Source organism: Tamandua tetradactyla, chromosome 7, assembly GCF_023851605.1.
Source record: "Tamandua tetradactyla isolate mTamTet1 chromosome 7, mTamTet1.pri, whole genome shotgun sequence".
NCBI lineage: Eukaryota > Metazoa > Chordata > Mammalia > Pilosa > Myrmecophagidae > Tamandua > Tamandua tetradactyla.
Window position 1 is genome coordinate 19,418,641 of NC_135333.1, and position 14,908 is coordinate 19,433,548.

Here is a 14,908-nt window from a genome sequence, read left to right on the forward strand (position 1 = left end):
GGAGAGGCTTACCGGTTGAAGCAGGAAGACGGCCTTTCTCTTCTGAATCCTCCTTTAAAGGCTTCCAGTGATTAGATTAAGCATCACTCAGTAAAGAAGACATTCCCCTTGGCTGATTACAAATGGAATCAGTGGTGGATGTAGCTGACGTGATCATAATTTAATTCTGTGAGATATCCTCATAGCAAAAGACAGGCCAGCACTTGCTCAACCAGACAAACAGGTCCCACCACTTGGTCAAGTTAACACATGAACCTGACCATGACTGTTCACCCCTTGTCAACTTGGCAGTTATACTCATCACCTCAACCATACCTAATTTCTAAATAGAAAACAGTAAGACACACGTTTTTTCCTCACCTAACAATACTCAACTGTCCTACATATAACCGGAAACACATTAAATCCCTCCAGAATAGGGTGCAAGTCCTTGGATAATATCCACTCTTAAACTTTATATCTTACAACTTAAATAGTATAGCATGAACAAAACAAAATTACAGTCCTCATTGCTGTAACTGATCACGTGGTCATAGTTCATATTTATCACTATCTTCTTCCACTGCCCATTCCATGTTCCCTTTACCCTCAGCAAGCGCTTCAGCTGTCCATGGTTCTTTGCCTGGTGGGGTGACCCAAACCTTCATTCCTGAAGTTTCAGAGCCATTGGTACAATTCAGAGCCTGCCTGGATTGGGTTGTTGCAGTTTTCCATTGATTTTAATCACAGGGCATGGTAGTACTAAAAGACACCCTAGGAGATACCCTATATTCCAGGAAAACTCTTCTTTACCTCCATTGTGTAATTGCAGTCCTATTTCCCCCTGATAGGGTCAGTCACCCCAACGAGTAATGTAATCCCCTTCTTGGCTTGATAATCCAGGGGCATGAGTAGCCCAGAGTGAGCAGGAATCACTGGAGTCTTAGACTCCAGTTCAGTGGAATCATTGTTATTTCTCCTGGTAGAAACACCCTGCCTTTTGGAACTAAAACGTGTAGACCAACAGAGCTCAGGGTCACAGGGACAGAAAGCAAAAATTTTCCTAGTGGATCACTGTATGAAATACCATAACGACACATAAGGCATTCTGTAAGCCCATGGATGGTAGTTTTGGCAGAAGCATTGCATGCAGGGAAAGCAAACCCATATGCAGAGTATGTGTCTATTCCAGTTAGAACAAATTGCTGCCCCTTCCATGAAGGGAGTAGTCCAATATAATTAACCTGTCACCATGTAGCTGGCTGGTCACCTTGGGGAATGGTGCCATATTGGGTGCTGAGTATGGGTCTCTGCTGCTAGCAGATTGGGCACTCAGCACTCAGCAGTGGCTGTAACTAGGTCAGCCTTGCTGAGTGGAAGTCCATGTTGCTGAGCCCATGCATAACCATGATCCCTGCCACCAAGACCACTTTGTTCATGAGCCCATTGGGAAATGACAGGAGTTGCTGGGGAAAGAGGCTGACTGGTATCCACAGAATGGGTAATCTTATCCACTTGATTATTAAAGCCTTCCTCTGCTGAAGTCACCCTCTGGTGCACATTCACATGGGAAGCAAATATGTTCATGTTTTTAGTCCATTCAGAAAGATCTATCCACATGCCTCTTCCCCAGACCTCTTTGTTACCAATTTTCCAGTTATATTCTTTCCAAGTCCCTGACCATCCACCCAAACCATTAGCAACAGCCCATAACTCAGCATAGAAACGCACCTCTTGCCAGTTCTCCTTCCAGGCAAAATGAACAGCCAGATGCACTGCTCGAAGTTCTGCCCACTGGGAGGATTTTCCCTCGCCACTGTCCTTCAAGGACACCCCAGAAAAGGGCTGTAGTGCTGCAGCTGTCCACTTTCAGATGGTACCTGTATATCATGCTGACCCATCTGTAAACCAGGCCTGAGTTTTCTCTTTCTCAGTCAATTTACTTTAAGGAACTCCCCAAGAGGCCATAGCTCTGGTCTGGAAAAAAGACGGTAATGTGGCAGAAGTGCAGACCATGGGCATTTGGGCCATTTCCTCATGTAACTTACTTGTGCCTTCAGGACCTGCTCTGGTGCTATCTCGTATATACCATTTCCATTTTATAATGGAGTGCTGCTGCACATGCCCAACCTTACAGCTTGGTGAGTCAGACAACACCCAGCTCATGATAAGCAAATCAGGTCTCATGGTAACTTGGTGGCCCGTGGCTAAGCATTCAGTCGCTACTAAGTCTCAGTAGCAGACCAAAAGCTGTTTCTCAAAAGGAGAATAGTTATCTGCAGCAGATGCTGAGGCTTTGCTCCAAAATCTTAAGGGTCTGCATTTTGATTCTCTTATAAGGGTCTGCCAGAGGCTCCAAACAGCATCTCAATTTTCCACTGACACTTCCAGCACCATTGGATCTGTGAGATCATATGGTCCAAGTGGCACAGCAGCTTCTACAGCAGCCTGGACCTGTCACAGAGCCTCCTCTTGTTCAGGTCCCCACTCAAAATTAGCAGCTTTTCTGGCCACTCAATAAATGGGCCAGAGTAGCACACCCAAATGAGGAATATGTTGTTTCCAAAATCCAAAGAGACCAACTAGGCATTGTGTCTCTTTTTTGGTCATAGGAGGGGCCAGATGCAGCAACTTATCCTTCACCTTAGAAGGAATATCTTGACATGCTCCACACCACTGGACACCTAGAAATTTCACTGAGGTGGAAGTCCCCTGTATTTTTGTGTGATTTGTCTCCCATCCTCTGCCACGCAAATGCCTTACCAGTAAGTCTAGAGTTGTTGCTACTTCTTGCTCACTAGGTCCAATCAATATTATATCATCAATATAATGGACCAGTGTGATGTCTTGTGGGAGGCAGAAACGATCAAGGTTACTGCGGACAAGATTATAACAAAGGGCTGGAGAGTTGATATACCCCTGAGATAGGACAGTGAAAATATCTTGCTGACCTTGCCAGCTGAAAGCAAAACTATTTCTGGTGGTCCTTACTAACAGCTATTGAGAAAAAAGCATTTGCCAGATCAATAGCTGCATACCAGGTACCAGGGGATGTATTGATTTGCTCAAGTAATGGTACCACATCTGGAACAGCAGCTGCAATTGGAATACCACCTGGTTGAGCTTACGATAATCCCCTGTCATCCTCCAAGACCCATCTGTTTTCTGCACAGACCAATAGGAGAGTTGAATGGGGATGTGGTGGGGATCACCACCCCTGCATCCTGCAAGCCCTTAAGAGTGGCAGTAATCTCTGCAATCCCCCCAGGAATCCGGTATTGCTTCTGATTTACTATTTTGCTCAGTTGGGGCAGTTCTAGTGGCTTCCACTTGGCTTTTCCCACTGTAATAGCCCTCACTGCACAAGTTAGAGCCAATGTGGGAATTCTGCTAGTTGTTCAGTATGTCTGTACCAATTATACATTCTGGAACTGGGGAAATAACTACAGGATGGGTCTGGGAACCCACTGGACCCACTGTGAGATGGACCTGAGCTAAAACTCCATTGATCACCTGGCCTCCATAAGCTCCCACTCTGACTGGTGGACCAGAGTGATGTTTTGGGTCTCCTGGAATTAATGTCACTTCTGAACCAGTATCTAATAATCCCTGAAATATCTGATCATTTCCTTTCCCCAATGCACAGTTACTCTGGTAAAAGGCCATTGGTCTCCTTGGGGAAGGCTTGGAGGAAGATTAACAGTATAGATTTGTGGCAGTGTAACAGGGTTCTCCCCTAAAGGGATCTGGCCTCCCCTTCATTCAAAGGACTCTGGATCTGTAAACTGTCTCAAGTCTGGAAATTGATTAAGGGACCGTGACTCTGTGTTTTTGTAGTTCAGGTTAGATTTCTTTTCACTTCAGCTAAAACTCTTTTGTTTATACAGCTCAAGCAAGAATTTAGTAGACTGCCCATCTACTGTATTTCTAGGTACCCCATGATTTACTAGCCAGCGCACAATAATCTCTGCAAGTCCAATTATTTCGACTCTGCTTTGAGTTTGCTGTCTATTATAATAGCTACATGGACCCGGTCTTTGGCAATTAAGTTCTGCCACCTGGTTTCTGCCAACTCATAATCCGGTCATCCCCATTGTATTTAAGGATTCCAGCTCAGTGACAGCAGTTCCCACAGTAATATCTGACCTACAGAGAAGTACAACTACAGAGCTCTTCAGGGATGATGGCACTAGTCTCACAAATTTATTTCTCACTGTTCTAATAAAAGGTGCATCCTCCAGACATTCCTGGGGTGTAAGAGCAGGCTTTGCATGATAAATCCACTCTAACATTCCAATCTCTCTAAGCCTCTGGATCCCTTCATCTACATTATACCAGGGCAGTCCTGGCATTTCAACCTCAGGTAATGCTGGCCACCTTTGGATCCATGTTTCAACCAACCATCCAAACAAACTGATAATACCTTTTCTAACCTCTTGAGCTATAACATTGAATGCAGAATCTCTGCTTAGTGGGCCCATATCAATAAATTCAACCTGACCCAGCCTTATATTCCTCCCACCATTATCCCACACCCTTAAAATCCATTGCCACACACATTCCTCTGATTTCTGTCTATATAAATTGGAAAACTCACACAGTTCTTTTGGAGTATAATATGCCTCCTCATGTGTGCTACTTTGTACCTCAAAGTACAAAGTAGGGGCCTGTTGGAACTTTAGTCTAGTTATAGGTCTGGAAGAACTGAGGGGTGGTGAGGGTAGGTCATGAAAAGAATTCAAAATATCTTCCAAGCCATCTGCTTCAGGGCATTCACTTGCAGTTTCATCTGGTGAAACAGGATTAATCACTCCAGGGTTAGTCCCTTCATGTGGAGGTTGGGTGGCCAGCTCCTCAGGACGGGCTGAAGGTGAGGTGGCTGTGTCCTCAGGGCAGACTATTATAGAGTTATCTAGAAAAGACTCAGCACCATCTAGGGTTTCAACCTCTTCACTACCATCATTATCAATCCATATGTTGCAAATCAGTTTTTCAGGGTCCCACTCCTTTCCAATTAGTGCCCTTACTTTAACGGCAGACACCATCCAAGATTAAGATTTCAATTTATATTGTAAAGTTGCTACTCTAACAATAAGATTCTGAGTCTGATTTTTGGACATCTCAAGTCTACGGCTATAAGATTTTCCTTCAGGACACTCCAGAAATGCCTTTATCTGTCAGACAGCACTTAACCGTCTCATTTGAAGTCTTAACCTCATCCCTTTCACTCATTAATGTATACGGTGTATCTAGCAACAACCAGCCAACATCTCTATACTTCCTATTTCCACAAAACTCCCTAAACTTGTCAAAAATATTATCCCCCAGAGCCTGACTTCATAGAAGCAAAGCATTAGAAGAATAGAATGGTGATATTTTGATTATCTCTTGCCAACTCACCCTATGGATTGGTAATGTCATTCTGATTATGAGAAACAGAGTTCTTAGTGCCTTTGAGTCCAGTCAGTGTAGAAAACCACTCATAAAAACCCATTTTTAAGGTTCTGTTTCTTAAAAGCCACTCCTGGTACCAAGTTGTATTAGTTAGGGCTCTCTAGAGAAACAGAATGAACAGGAAATATTCATAAATATAAAATTGTCTCACGGAACCATGGGAATATAGAGTCCAAAATCTGCAGGGCAGGCTGTGAAGCTGATTCCAGTGGAGGGTCTGGACAAACTGCACAGGAGAGACTTGCCAGCCGAAGCAGGAAGAGAGCCTTTCTCTTCTGAATCCTCCTTAAAAAGCTTCCAGTGATTAGATTAAGCATCACTCATTAAAGAAGACAGTCCCCTTGCCTGATTATAAATGGTATCAGCTGTGGATGTAGAACATGATCATAATTTAATTCTATGTAATATCCTCATAGTAAAAGACAGGCCAGCACTTGCCCAACCAGACAAAAAGGTACCACCACCTGGCCAAGTTGACACGTGAACCTGACCATGAGAACTCTTTAACCAGTTACAAGAGAATTTTGCTTTCTTTTCTCCTTTATTCTTTTTTTTTTTTATATTTTTATTGTAAACCTTAATAACAAATGTATATTCTTGCTATATATACATTTTGTATATGGCATATAACCAATGGCTTGCAATATCATCACATAGTTGTGTGTTTATCACCATGATCATTTTTTTGAACATTTGCATCTATCCAGCAGAAGAATTAAAAAAGAAAAAAGAAAAAACTCATACATACCGTACTCCTTACCCCTCCTTCTCATTGATCACTAGTATTTCAATCTACTCGATTTATTTTAACTTTTGTTCCCGCTATTATATGTTTATTTTTTATCCATATTTTTACTCACCTGTCTGTATGATAGATAAAAGGAGCATTAGACACAAGGTTTTCGTAATCACACAGTTACATTGTAAAAGCTATATCATTACACAGTCATCTTTAAGAAACATGGCTGCTGGAGCACAGCTGTACAGTTTCAAGTATTTCCGTCTAATCCCTCTAATACACCTTAAACTAAAAAGGGGATATCTATATAATGCATAGAAATAACCTCCAGGATAACCTCTTATTTTGTTTCATTTCTCTCTTCTCCCTTTTGGTCAAGATGATTTTCTCAATCCCTTGATGCCAAATCCCAGCTCATCCCAGGATTTCTGTCTCATGTTGGCAGGGAAATTTACACTCCTGGGAGTCATGGCCCTCATAGAGGGGGAGGGCAGTGAGTTTGCTTGCCGTGTTGGCTTAGAGAGAGAGAAGCCACATCTGAGCAGCAAAAGAGGTTTTCTGGGGGTGACTCTTAGGTCTAATTTTAAGTAGGCTTAGCCTGTTTTTTGAAGGGAAAAGTTTCATAGGGGCAAACCCCAAGATCGAGCAGTCAGCCTATTGATTTGATTGTCCCCACTGCTTGCAAGAATATCAGGAATTCTCCAAATGGGGAAGTTGAATATTTCCCCCTTTCTCGCCATTTCCCCAAGGGGACTTTGCAAACACTTCTTTATTCACTGTTATATCATTCTGGGATTTATCGGGACATCACTCTAACCTGGACAAGCCAACAAAATCCCATGCCTATTCAAGGTTTCATGTGCTTATGGTGTTCAGTTAAATGGAGCATACAAGTTAAATTAGGAAATGTAGCTAGTTAAAATATAAATTTTGTATCGAATATACATTTCTGCCTTTAGTCTCACACAGAAATTGAAGTTTTAAAATATGAATGACTATTTTCAACACTCTGCAATACTGATGCAAGAACATATTTTAATTTGTACATTTCATCACCATCATTGTACACTCTAGGCATTCCTAAATTATACCATCTCAATATTTATCGTCTGTCTTTCCTTCTGGTTTCATACATGCCCCCAGCCCTTTTCCCTCTATCATTCTCACATTCAGCTTTATTCAGCATACATTATAATGCTACAATCAAGGAGTATTGTTCTATCCATTTCTGAATTTTTACAGTCAGTCCTGTTGTACAATCTGTATCCGTTCAGCACCAATTACCCAATCTCTACCCTATTTCTTTTTCTTTATAACCTGTGTTCTGAACTGAAATTCTCCAAGTTCACTCATTATCATTAATGTTCATATCAGTGAGACTATATAGTATTTGTCCTTTTGTTCCTGGCTAATTTCACTCAGCATGTCTTCAGGGTACATCCATGTTGTTACATGCTTCATGCCTTTATTCTGTCTTACAGCTGTGTAATATATCCCATTGTATGTATATATCACAGCTTGTTTAGCAACTCATCAGTTGATGGACATTTTGGCTGTTTCCGTCTCTTAGCAATTGTAAATAATGCTGCTGTAAACATAGATGTGCAAATATCAGTTTGCATCCTTGCCCTCATGTCCTCTGAATAGATACTTAGCAAGGGTATTGCTGAATCATATGGCAATTCTACACTTAGCTTCCTGAGGAACTGCCAAACTGCTTTCCACAATAGTTGTACCATTTTACATTCCCACCAACAGTGGATAAGTGTACCTCTTTCTCCACATCCTCTCCAGCACTTATCATTTTCTGCTTTTTTAAATAATGGCCATTCTGGTGGGTGTAAAATTATATCTCATTGTAGTTTTGATTTGCATTTCCCTAATAGCCAGGGAAGTTGGGCATCTTTTCATGTCCCTTTTAGCCTTTCGTATTTCCTCTTCTAAGAAATATCTGTTCATGTCTTTTGCCCATTTTTTAATTGGGTCGTTTGTCATTTTTGTTGTTGAGTTGAAGAATCTCTTTGTATATTCTGAATACTAAACCCTTATCTGAAATGTGGTTTTCTCCTTTATTCTTAAGGGTGTATTTTGGCCTAATTTCTAAAAAGGTACATGTCAACCAAATTTCTCATCTTTCTTACATGCTCTACCTAAAACCCAAGAGTGCTACGATTTCTTTCAAGAATGCATATGAAGGAGATGGTAATTTAGACCATTGTCATTTTTCTCTGGATTCTTATAGAAGCCTCCTCTCTTTTCTTTTTGTACATTCTTGCCTTACCATCTCCTCTACCAACTTAATCTTTTAGAAACACAAATGTACTTAAAGGCTTTCATCAGTTCCTTATTACATAAAAGATCTGATTTATGTGAAAAAATCTGACTGGTAGTCAGAGTTTTCCTTACTCCATATACTAGCAGTAATTCCAAATAGAAATTTAAATGTAAGGCAGTAGTCATATAAATACTACAGAAAATATAGATAAATACCCAATCTTGGTATGAAGAAGACTTTTAAAAAAATACCAAAAAAGGCACAGACTATAAAGGAAAATACACTGAGAAAAGTTTTGTAATGTGGGGCAGACAGAAGGTTCATTGCTTTATTACAGAACGTTTTTGATATGGTAATATTCAAAAATAATATTCAGTTATTTGAAAAGTCCTCTATATTATAGAAAGGATTCATTTGATATTTCATTATTGTTACAGATGAACTAATATTTTGTTTATTACTTCTATAGCAAAAACAAATTAGTTATTCACCAGGAGTATGCAGCATAGAACATCAGCAAGAAATAAGTAAGCTAAAGACTGATTTGGAAAAGAAAAGTATCTTTTATGAAGAAGAATTGTCTAAAAGAGAAGGAATACATGCAAATGAAATAAAAAATTTAAAGAAAGAACTGCATGATTCAGAAGGCCAGCAACTTACTCTCAACAAAGAAATTATGATTTTGAAAGACAAATTGGAAAAGACCAGGAGAGAGAGGTAAGAATCAAGCTCTTTATTCATCAAAAAATAGTTATTGAATACTCATTATCTGTCAGATACTGGAGATAATTAGAGAATGAAACACATCTCTGCTCTTAAGGAGACCAAAATCTATATCTGTAAATAAAAAATTACAGTACAGCAGGATGGATCTTCCACACATGGAAGAGGCACAAAATGTAACCTTGTTATATTTAAGCTTCTTGTAGAACATAACTTCTAAGCTGATACCTTAGAAATAAGAAAGTTGTGGCTGGGAAAGAGTGTCCAGGCAAAGATAGCAGTGTGTGCTATGTCCTAAAGGAAAAAGAAAACATGGCACATTGAGAAAATGAAAGGTATTCACTGTGGCTAAAGCATAAAAAGTAAGATGGGAGTGGTAAGAAATGATACTAAAAAGAGAAATAGAGGGAAAATTATGGAGAGTGTAAGGAATTTGTTCGTTGTCCTAAGGCTGTTGATTGAAAATATGATTATATTTACATTTTTGAAAGATCAGTCTTTCTACAGTGTGGGGAATGGGTTGGAAGTTGCAGACTGGAGTTAGCAATTCAGCTGTGAGAGATGAGGTGACTAGACCTCAAGTAGTGATAGTCAAGATGTGGAAGAGTAGATGGTTTTATGAGATCTACTGGAAGGATAGAACTTGGAGTACATAATGACCAGATGTGAGAAATGAGGGAGAAGGAAAATTATCAGTGATACTCAAGTTTCTAGATTTCAGGCAATGAATGTCGATAATTGTCATTCTCAACTTGTATGGAAAATCTGAGTTTATTCAATTTGGTATATTTTCATTCATCCAACAAAAATATTTTAGAGCCTACTATGTGCTAGACACTGTTTTAGGCACTGGGAATATAACAGTATATGCATAAAAAAGCCCTGTCCTTATGGAGCTTTCCTTTAGTTATGATGACAGACAATAAAAAAACAAGTGAAATAGAAAATAAAGCCAGAAATGGAGGCTTTGAGGCACTGGTAGGGAGGGGATTAGATTATATATAACATGGCCAGGGATGATTATACGGAGGAGGTGACTGTTTTAGTTTCCTAGGCTGCGCAAAGCAGATACCATGCAATGAAAACATTTGAGGCTGAGAAAATGTCCAAAGCAAGGTGTGATCAAGATCATGCTTTCTTCCAAAGACCAGCTGTCGATGATCCTCGACTCCTCTGCCACATGGGCAAGACACATGGCGGCATGTGCTGGTCTCTCTCTTCTCTTCCACGTTTTGTTGCTTTTCATGGCTTTCTCTTTGTTTGTATTCATTCCATTTATAAGAGACTTCAGTAAGAGGATTAAAACTCATCCTGAATGAGGTGGGGCACACGTTTAGTAGTCTCATCAAAAGATCCTACTTACAATGAGTTGACACCCACAGTAATGGACTAGTTTAAAGAACATGTTTTTCTGAGATACATACAGCTTCAAACCACCACAATGACATCTCACTGAAGACTGAAGAAAGTGAGGCGGCGGTATCTGTATAGATATATGGGAAGACCATTCCTTCAAGAGAAGAACAGATCTGTTCAAAAAATAATGAGGAGGACCTTGTAGCTGAGACCGAGTAAAGGAAGAAGAATAGCTAGGGATGAGGTCAGAAAGATATTGAGGGCTTTACAGGTTATGTAAATCCTTATGCATCATAATCAGATGCCTCAAGGCCATTGAATTTGCAGAAAATCACTAGATGGAGGTATTGCAAGATTTTGAGCAAAAAAGTGACAAGAGCAAGACTGATTTTTGTTTTAGGATTACTCTGACTATAAGTTCAAGAATTAGAATAAGAACCAAAGCAGTGGGACTACTTAGAAGTTTTTTGCAATAATTCTGGCAAGACATGATGGTGGCTTGCGCCTAAGGTAGTAAGGAAATATTCAGATTTTAATATTCTTTGAAGATAAAAATAATGGAATTTGCTAATGGGCTCGATATGGGGTACAGCAGAAAGAGAAAAGTTAAGGTTTTGGCCTGACCAATTGGGAGGATATATTTACCATTTAGAGAGGAAACCTACAGGAGAAACAGATTTGGGATGAAGTTAAGTTTGAGATACCTATTACACATCCAGTTGGATTTGTCGGGTAGGCAGTTGTATAGCTCAGCCTGTATTTCAAGGCTGCAGGTAAAACCCTGGGAGTATTTCTCTCTCACATAGTATTAAAAGCTATGAGACTATATGAGATCACTTAGTGAATGAGTACAGATAGAAATGAAGTCCTAAGACAGAACCTTGTGGTGCTCCACTTTCTAGAAGTTGGGGGATTAAGAAGAATCAGCAAAGTTTGTATATTAGCATGTCAAATAAGAGAAGGTCTGAATCAAGTAAAATAAGGGCTAAATAGTGGCCATTGAATTTAGCAACGTGAAGGTCATTGCTGACCTTGATAAAAGCAAGTTTAGTGGAAAAGTAGAGATAAAAGCCTCAGAGTGAAAGCAAGAGATAGTTGTAAGAGAGCAGTTGAAAACAGAGTACAGACATACCTCAAATATATTGCAGGTTTGATTGCAGACCACCAGAATATAAAGCAGATACCGCTATAAAGCAAATCACACAAATTTTGGGGGTTTCCAATGCATATAAAAATTGTCTTTACTCTATACTGAAGCATATTAAGGGTGCAATAGAATGAGATCTAAAAGCACAGTGCATATACTTTAATTTTTAAAAAATTTATTGCTAAATTCAAGATTGGAGGCAATCCTCTCAAACCCTACCACTGCTTTATCAACTAAGTTTATGTAATGTTCTAAATCCTTTGTAGTCATTTCAATAGTATTCACAGTAGCTTCACCAATAGTAGATTCCACCTTAAGAAACCACCTTAAGAACTTTCTTTGCTCATTTGTTAAGAAGCCACTCCTCATTCATTCAAGGTTTATCATGACATTGCAGCAATTCATTCTCATTATCAGGCTCCACTTCTAATTCTAGTTTTCTTGCTATTTCTACCACATCTGCCATTATTTCCTTCACTTGAGCCCTTCAAAATCATTTTCTGGACTCCTGTTAGTGTTGCCCTCCTCCCATGAAACATGCATGTTCTTAATGGCATCTGAAGTGGTGAAACCTTTCCAGAAGGTTTTCAATTGACTTTGCCCAGAGCTGCTAGAGGAATCACTGTCTCTGGCTACCAAAGCATTACTAAATGTACAGTATTTCTTAATAATAACACTTGATGATAATCAGCACCACCCCCTTTAAATTTTTTTTTAAATTAGAGAAGTTGAAGGCTTATAGAAAAATCATCCCCAAAATACAGCACTCCTATATACCCCTCTGTTGTTAACACTTTGCATTAGTGGGTTGCCTTTGTTACAGTTGATGAAAGAATATTAAAATTGTACTATTAACTTTAGTCCATCATTTACATTCAGTGTATTGTAGAGTCCTATGTTTTATCTTACAATTTTTATTCTAGTACCATATATTCGACCTAAAATTTCCCCTTTTAACCACATTTGCCCCTTTAATTCAGTGCATTAATTACAATATTGTGCTACCATCACTGCCATCCATTTTCAAAACTTTGAAATCAGTTTTTTTCATTGTACAAATTGTACAAATCCTTTGAAATCTGTACAAGAATTTGTACAGAAATTCTGTACAAATTAAGCATTAACTTCCCATTCCCTACCCCCAACCCAGCCACTGGTAACCTATATTCTAGATTCTAATTCTATGAGTTTGCTTTTTCTAATTATTTCGGATCAATGGGGTCATACAATATTTGTCCTTGTCTGATTTTTGTCACTCAGCATAATGTCTTCAAGGTTCTTCCATGCTATTGCATGTATCAGGACTTCATTCCATTTTATGGCTAAATGATATTCCATTCTATGCTTGTACTACATTTTATTTATCTGGTCATTTGCTGTTGAATGCTTGGGTTGCTTCATTTTCTAACAATTGTGAATAATGCTGCTATGAATATAGGTATACAAATATCTTCTTGATACCTTCCAATTCTTTGGGGTATTTACCTGTTAGAGGGATTGCTGTATCATATGATATATATATATATATATATATATATATATATATATATATTTTGGCATGAGCAGGCTCCGGGAATCGAACCTGGGTCTTTGGTATGGCAGGCAAGAACTCTGCCACTGCACCACTATTGCCCACCCTAATATGGTATTTTTACACCTCACTGCCTAAGGAACTGCCAAACTGTCTTCTACAGCTGTTGTTTTACATTCCCACCAGCAATGAAAGAATGTTCCTGTTTCTCGATATCCTCTCCAACACTTGTAATTTATGTTGTTTTAATAGTAACCATTTTGATGTGTGTGAAATGGTATCTTATTTTGGTTTTGATTCGCATTTCCTTAATAGCCAATGATTTGAGCACCTTTTCATGTGCTTTCTAGCCATTTGCATATCATCTTTGGAGAAATGTCTATTCAACTCTTTAGACCTTTTTTAAATTAGGTTGTTTCTACTCTGTTGGAAGGTTGTGAAATTTCTGTATATATTCTGGATATTAAATGCTTATTGGATTTATGGTTTCCAAATATTTTCTCCCATTGAATAAAATGTTTCCCTATATTATCTTCTAGGAGTTTTGTAATCCTGGTTCTTTATTTTAGGTCCTTGATACATTTTGAGTTAATTTTTGTATATGGTGTGGGATAGCTTTCTTTCATTTTTTTTTTTCCACACGCAAATGATTTGAAGAGACTATTCATTCCCAATTGAGTGGACTTGGCAGCCTTGTCAAAAATTTATTGGCCATAGATGTGAAAATCTATTTCTGAGTAGTCTTATTAGATTCCATTGGTCTTTTGAGTCTATCTTTGTGCCAGAAACATGCTATTTTGACTACTGTAGCTTTATAATAAGTGATAAAATCAGAAAGTGTGAGTCCTCCAACTTTGTTCTTTTTCAAGATGGTTTGGCTATTCAGGGCCTCTCGTCCTTCCGAATAAATTTGATAATTGGCTTTTCCATTTCTGCAAACTAGATGTTGGAATTTTAACTGAGATAGCATTGAATCTGTAAATCACTTTGAGTAGAATTCATATCGTAACAGCGTTTAGTCTTTCATGCACATGGAATGTCCTTCCATTTGTTTAGTGCTTTGATTTCTTTTAGCAGGGTTTTGTAGTTTTCTGTGTATAAGTCCTTTATATCCTTGATTACATTTATTCCTAGATATATGATTTTTTTAGTTGCTATTGTAAGTTAAATTTTTTTCCTTTTCTTGATTTCCTCCTCAGAACATTTTCTCCTGCTTTTTGGGGTTTAGTTTACTGTTCTTTTTCTAGTTACTCTAGGTGCGTAGTTAAGTCTTTGATCTTAGCTCCTTCTTCTTTTCTAATGTAAACATTTAGGGCTGTGAATTTTCCTCTCAGCACTACCTTTGTGGCATCTCATAAGTTTTGATATATTGTGTTCTTATTTTCATTGTTCTCAAGGTAATTACTGATTTCCTTTTTGTAATTTATTCTTTATTTAAGAGTATATTATTTAACTTCTATAATTTGTGAATTTTCTTATAGTCAGAGAAAATGCTTTGTATAATTTCAGTCTTTTTAAATACATGGAGACTTGTTGTGTGACCCAACATGTGCTCTATTCTGAAGGAATATACATGCGTACTTAAGAAGAATGTATATCTTTCTGTTAACTAGTTCATTTATATTAGTCATCTTCTCTATTTCCTCATTGATCTATTGTTTAGATTTTCTATCTATTGATGAAATTGGTGAATTGAAATTTCCA

At 38.5% G+C, this 14,908-nt stretch overlaps 1 protein-coding gene across 9 annotated transcripts in view; it reads left to right on the forward strand.

Moving 5' to 3' along the window:
* The window catches only part of CDC42BPA (CDC42 binding protein kinase alpha), a 463,135-nt gene that overhangs the window by 333,568 nt on the left and 114,659 nt on the right, over window positions 1-14,908 (forward strand). For all 9 annotated transcript variants that reach the window (XM_077168549.1, XM_077168550.1, XM_077168551.1 and 6 more), the window contains one exon: window positions 8,917-9,164. In XM_077168549.1, the coding sequence (XP_077024664.1) occupies window positions 8,917-9,164 (248 nt within the window). The remainder of the gene's footprint in view (window positions 1-8,916; window positions 9,165-14,908) is intronic.